At 54.3% G+C, this 6,676-nt stretch overlaps 2 protein-coding genes across 2 annotated transcripts; one reads left to right on the forward strand and one right to left on the reverse strand.

Moving 5' to 3' along the window:
- Nucleotides 1–183: 183 nt before the first annotated feature.
- AYO20_06638 (hypothetical protein) lies at nt 184–1,427 on the reverse strand (the record flags this gene model as incomplete). Its single annotated transcript, XM_022644927.1, has 2 exons — nt 184–1,050; nt 1,098–1,427. The coding sequence occupies 2 exons, from the start codon at nt 1,425–1,427 to the stop codon at nt 184–186; spliced, it is 1,197 nt and encodes a 398-aa protein (XP_022499195.1).
- A 2,349-nt stretch (nt 1,428–3,776) lies between these two features.
- AYO20_06639 (MFS transporter, SIT family, siderophore-iron:H+ symporter) lies at nt 3,777–5,667 on the forward strand (the record flags this gene model as incomplete). The annotated part of the gene is made up of 2 exons (XM_022644928.1): nt 3,777–4,054; nt 4,113–5,667. 2 exons carry the CDS (start codon nt 3,777–3,779, stop codon nt 5,665–5,667), a joined length of 1,833 nt encoding a protein of 610 aa, XP_022499196.1.
- Nucleotides 5,668–6,676: the final 1,009 nt, after the last annotated feature.

Here is a 6,676-nt window from a genome sequence, read left to right on the forward strand (position 1 = left end):
GGAGAGCTGAGCTTGTATTGGAGACGCAGGCAAGGAACCTGCTACGTTCGCGTCTTTTCGCTATATCTCCCCTATAACGTACAAGAATAAGCAATTAAACACTACTCTGTTAGCACCCGAACCCTTTTGGTACTATCGACTCAGTCTGACGGTTGACTATCCTATCGACCAGAGTCTATCGCCTCATATGGAGAGTCGGTCCGCAGAGAATACAACCTCGCTCAACTGGACGACCCAGATCTTGGAAAACGCCAACAAGACGACCTTGTCATGAGCGAGGGCAAAGTTGCCCATACTCAGCTCCGCGGACTCTCCGTCCAGGAAGAACCACCGGTTGAATATGCCAATGACCTTTCCCTGCGGATTTCTCACCACGAGCCCCTCGGCCTCGATGGTCCAGACCCTGCCACGATCGTCGACCTTGATCCCGTCGGGCGCTCCTCCGCGCGTCATGGCGAACAGTTCCTTGTCGTGCGGCGTGCACCCGTCGCCGAGGCGGTATTTGTAGATGCCCGGGAACCCGGTGCTCGAGTTTGACGGCCCGATCGTGGCCGTGTACGCCGTCTCAGACGCGTACAGGGTCGTGAAGTTCTTGTCGAACGCGACGCCGTTGGGGAAGAGGATGTCGGCCCGGTCCAGTACGGCGCGCAGGGTTTGTGTGCGCGGGGTGAATTTCCAGTAAGAGTTGGGAACGTCGGGTGTGTGGAAGGGGTATCCGTACGCGTTGAAGTCCAGGCACGAGAATATCATCTCGACCTCGCCGTTGACGGCGCAGGACTGCGGGTGACTCTTACTGCGTGGAGGCACCAGGGCTATGTCGTCCAGACTGGGATACTGCAGCCCAAAGTACGAGTTGACGATCTCGTCGGTCTCGAACGTCGTCGGGTTGATGGTGACGATGGACCCCCCGGCGTCCGGCGACCCGGCCAGCACAAAGTACACGGTGCCGTTGAAGTAGTACCCGCCGTTCGGGTTCGCCAGCGGGAGCAACTGCGTCTGGGTGGTGTGCAGCGCCGGGGTCGTGACCGTGCCGTTGTCCAAATGGAAGACCTGGACTCTGCCGAACTGCGCCACCCCGATGGCCGAGGAGAACACACGGCGTTGCCCTCTGGAGCCCATGCGCCGGCCTCGAACGCCGTGAGGCCGGACTGATTCACCGCCAGCACCGGCTCCCCTTGGACCAGGGCGGCAAACTCGTCGTCGAAGCAGATGTACGGCGACGACGGATCCGCCTGGCTCTGGGCACCGACGGGACCTGGCGCGTCGGTCTGGACGAAACTGTCTGAGAGATTGGACGAGAACGGCCGCGGGAGGAAGAAGGTGTCGACGACCGGGATGGACTTGCACAGCAGCGAGCTGTTCTTCTGGGCGAGGACACCGGCGATGATGCCCGTCGTGGCGAAGACGATGGACTGCGAGCACCACATTTTCTGGTCTGGTCTGGTCTGGTCTGGTCTGGTCTGGTCTGGTCTGCTCAGGTCGAGATCAGATATTGCCAGGATCGGTCATACGGTGATGTTGAAAGGGTTATCACTCGATGTGGACGAGGATGTGTTGACAGGAGAACTGCGGGAAGAGAGACCCGGCATATGTATATGTATATATACACGCATAGCTACGAGGTAGAGCTCAGCTCCGATTGAGTAGCCGGGCATGAGCGAGGCAGGCTGCACTGCAGGGGGGCCACGGGATGCGAGTCTATAGAGTATATCCCCGATCGGAATTGTAACACGATATACATACCTACGTACCTACCTGCACACATACATACATACCTAGGTATTCAAACCCCGCGGGGAAAAAACCTGCATAAGGATGTTTTATCTGGTGCTCGGTCCGGCAAGGAAGGGTTGGCCCAATGATCCAGTCTCACCGGGCTGGGGTTGGGTTGGGTTCCCTCTGAGTTCCGATAGGCAGCCCCCAGACACTGACACCTGACTGTTTCCTGTGTCCTCGTGTCTCTCGCTTCACGGATCCGAACGTCCATCGCGAATGGCTGGATTCATTCCATTGAAGAAACCTCGGGGCGACTTTCTACATGGAGCCGTGTGTCAGTTCCCAGTTTTGCGGGTCTGCGGTAGTACATTAATTACCGGCACCGTAAGGCCAGTGACGTTACGTACTGGTATGTATGGATGATCTTGTCTTGCACACAGCTGGGGGCAACGGAATAGATACACCTATCACCATGTAGCGTCAGGCGCGGCATTCCGTTCTTTTTCGTTTTTGTTGGCATAATCGCGCACGCGTTGAGTCTCCGTCGATAGGGTATTTATCTAAGATATACAACCCTTCTTCATATCTATTCTTTGGCCGCCGATCTCTGACACTTCGATACTTTAGTGACGACGACCTAACGAATAGAACGCCGTAAAGACCTGGTATGGGATCACGATGCCTTTAAGACATTGCTGAGTGAGCAGAAGCAGAAAAGTACCTACGAGGATTGAGGCTCTAGACTAGGAATTATTTGCAATGGAGATGAATGAATAAGAGAATGAGTAGCGTGCATTGAACCTAGATACTCTTTGACTCTCTCACTCAATAGCATCTTATCATGTTAAAATTTGCCTGAGAGAGAGAAGCAGGTGTATTTGGTAGAGCGACTATCGAAAGGGCGGGTATCCCTTTTAATTTTGCCCGCGGTATGAGAAGATCACGTCGAACCGAGTAGCGGATGCAACAGCCCATCCTGGCAGGGTGGTCATAGCTACGATTTTGACCGTTGTCAATGCAAAAAATATAGCACGACGCTATTGGCACCGGCATTCCGAACTCGACATGTTGGACTGTTCGAGTCGTGGGCATCCAGGACCAGGGGCGACACTTTTTCTTTTTTTCTTTTCTTCTCCTTCAGACTATCTCTTCTCTTGTCCATTGACCTCCCAGCATGTTGGCCCAGGCTAGAGGATTTTAGCTTGTGGAAACCTTAATGTACCACGTGTGGAAAGCATTTTCATTCTTCGGTAAAGCGAGCGGCTTCCACCTTGTTCCGTTGGCCGCACGGCGCCACGCAGACAGACTCTAGTGTTGCCCCAAGCCGATGCGGAAGGTTAGCCGAACAATTTACCCTGCGGCACACACCAAAGTTTCAGGCGCGCTAGATAGATTTCCTTGTAATCAATCAAGTTATTCAACCCACATCTAGGAACTGGCAACGCTCACAAGTATATCGGTTGCAAGCTGAGACCCTCGACACCGGCCTGTGGACGTCGAACCAAGCCGCATTCAATCTGCGAGGGCCGCGTGTAAGGGCATTCGGCTTTTGCTACTGGGCCAATAGCGAGTCCGCTGCGGATCAGATAGATGAAATTTTTCATCTGATGCCCCGCCAGCCTACAAGATGCTGTCGACGCCTGGTCTGCCCTATCCCTGCGGTCTCTGTTGATCCCCACCTCACAGCATTCCGCGAGCTATCAGCTTGGCCGATAGAAGCTTGTCGCCCTTTATTCGGTCTTGGCATCTCTGATCTGGACTCTTAGACTTGCGACTATTCAAGATGCTACCTCACCATGCGACAGGGTTTGCATTGCTGCCCCCTCCACCCAAGGGAAAATTGCTTGAAGCGAGCAAGTCACACCCCGCCGATCTCGGATTTTTACGGTTGGTGTATGCTGTCCCTGTGTATATAATGGTGAAATGATCCGCCCCTGGCCCTGTTGAACTTTTTATCTTATCAATCTGGTTTATCAATCTGGTTTATCAATCTGGTTTATCAATCTGTGTTGTGACGACCTCCCTACGTCCACCCACCATCCCAATCCTTGAACTTCGTTATGAAACCTCTCGCTGGTAAGCTGGAGGTTCCTGGCTACTTGGCAGCCCTGGGCAGTAAACCTTCCGAGCCACGGTCAGACGTGCTCGCCGGCCATGGAGCCACCTCTGACCATTCCCTCGAAAAGGATGTCCGCAACAACACCGCCTCGTCGCTCGCTGATACATCCGACGATGAGTCCGTCGAGAAGATCGATACCAATGCCGAACATGGTGTACAGGCGGTGCAGGCCATGACCTATGCATGGTCGAAAAAGGAAATCATTTTCCTGTATATTTTGTGAGTCCAGATCTCACCCGAGTGCTTTGATCGAATCCTGTGTGCTGATGTCGCTCAGCATCTGGCTCATTTCCTTTCTCCTCGCATTCTCAAACGGCATCATCAACACTTTGACTCCCTACGTGACGAGCTCCTTTCAAGAGCACTCGCTGACCGCCCTGACGAGCGTCATCTCATCCCTGGTGGCCGGTATCTGGAAGCTCCCATATGCCAAAATCATGAACGTGTGGGGCAGACCACATGCATTTGCTATAAGCGTGGCCTTCATGACCATGGGCTTGATTATGATGGCCGGCTGCAAAAATGTCCAGACCTACTGTGCGGCTCAGGTCTTTTACTGGATGGGCTACAATGGCATCGACTTTAGCATTACCGTGTGCATTGCCGATACTTCTAAACTGAAGAATCGAGGCTTCATGATCGGCTATTCGTCTTCGCCATTCCTCATCACCACTTGGGTCTACGGATATGCGGCCGACAGCGTGATCAACGGCATGGGTTATCACTGGGGCTTCGGTATCTTCTGCATCATCGTCCCCATCGTCATGGCTCCCTTCGGAATCATGCACTGGATGGCGCAGGAAAAGGCGCGCAAGGCTGGCCTCATCCCTCCACGGGCCACCGCGAACATGACTCTGGCTCAGAAGACCCGCCACTACCTCAAGGAGTTCGATGTCATCGGTCTCCTCATCCTCGCCACCGGTCTGGCGCTCTTCCTCTTGGCCTTCAACATCTATTCCTACCAACCGGATACGTGGCGATCTCCCATCATCATCTGCTTCCTCATCTTTGGCGGCTTGCTCGTCATCGCCTTCGGCGTCTGGGAAGCCAAATTCGCTCCCATCACCTTTGTCCCGTGGGAGCTGCTAAAGAATCGCACGGTCATCTTCACCTACACCATGGCGGCTTCCCTGTACACTGCTTGGTATATTTGGGACAACTACTTTTATTCGCTCCTCGTCGTCCTCTTCAACCAGACCGTCGTTCATGCAACCTACATCAGCAACATCTACACCATGGGCAGCTGCTTCATCTGTCTGGTCTACGGAGTTTGCCTGCGCTACATGAGCGGCCGCCTGAAACTTTACTCTCTCTTCTGGGGTGTCCCACTCACCATCCTCGGGGTCGGTTTGATGATCAAGTTCCGCCAACCCGACGTCGACATCGGATACATCGTCATGTGTCAGATCTTCGTCGCCTTCGGTGGCGGTGTGTTGGTAACCTCGGAGCAGACGACGCTGATGGCCGTGTCTAAGCAGCGCGACTTCCCCGCCCTCTTGGCCTGCGAGAGCATGGTCATCGCCATTGGCTCCGCTATCGGTTCGACCATCGCAGGAGCCATGTGGACCGGCATCTTCCCGAAGAAACTGCTCAAGTATCTCCCGGCCAGCGCGCAAGGAAATTTCGCCAACATCTACGGCGACTTGACCGTCCAAGCCAGCTATCCTCTGGGCAGCCCGACCAGAGACGCCATCAACAGGAGCTACGCGGAGACTCAGCGATACATGCTCATCGCCGCCACCAGTCTCTACACCATCACCCTTGTGAGCGTCGGGCTCTGGCAAGATGTGGACGTCCGCACGATGAAGCAACGGACGGCTGGTCTGTTGTAAACCGAACAAGACTTCTCGTGTCGGTCACGGATCGCAGCCGAGTCGTTGACCGCGACGTCGCACGACTGTAGAAGAGTGAGTTTCAGGATTGGGATATTCCCATCTTCATGACATGCGCAGGATGCCGGGTGAGATGTATGTTTTGATATAATCAGTGATTCAAAAAACCTAGGTAGGATGTATAGCTTAATGAAGGACCCCGAAATCGTACCAAGACGACAGGTCTTCGCAACGAACTCAAGCGCCCGTGGCACCCGTGGAACCTTGATCCTTTTTGGATCTGGGCGAGCCACGCTCACTCGGGAAAGACAAATAAGGGGTTGTTGCTCGACTTTACGAATAGTAACGGAGGAAGAAACACGGACCTGCACCAATGGCTTCCAGATCTTGCTGACCGCACGATGTTGAGCATTCGGATTTCGTCGAGAACGTCCCTGATCTTAGTCCACGGGTTGGGAATGCGTTGAAAACAAACTCGCGTATCCGATTTTCATGCTTGCAACACTAGTGGTGACTCGAGGGCGCAATCTCCGGGATTCGTTGGAGATAATGACAGCGGCACTTCACACCCCTGAGCCCGAACTGGCTTCTGTGGATGGACATCAGGCAGCGCTCCCTGTGGCTCGCCCAGTGCTCGGGCGCTCTCCCCCGGGGTCTGCCGTGGCTTCCTTGACGCTCTCCCGTGCTCGACCAGGCGCCCTTCGATGCTCCGTCACGTGCGTGATTAAAGCGGCCTCGCTCCCTTTCCTGAACGAAAACGGTAATGGACGAAGCACAGTTCGGGGCATATATAATGTGTATATATATATATATGTCTAATCAGTCCCTCCGTATAGAGGTACGGGGGGTATAGAGATGAGATGCAGAGAGAAAGGGGGGGGGTTGTCTCTTCAATAGTAAACACTCGCCAGGCGCCGGGCGGCTGTACGATGATAGACCATGGTTTCTGCTGCTGATGACGGTGGTGGTGGTGGTGGTGGTGGTGGTGGTGGGAATGGTGGAGGGAGAC

The sequence above is a fragment of the Fonsecaea nubica genome (genome assembly GCF_001646965.1).
Source record: "Fonsecaea nubica strain CBS 269.64 chromosome Unknown Scaff42, whole genome shotgun sequence".
In the NCBI taxonomy this organism is placed as follows: Eukaryota; Fungi; Ascomycota; class Eurotiomycetes; order Chaetothyriales; family Herpotrichiellaceae; genus Fonsecaea; species Fonsecaea nubica.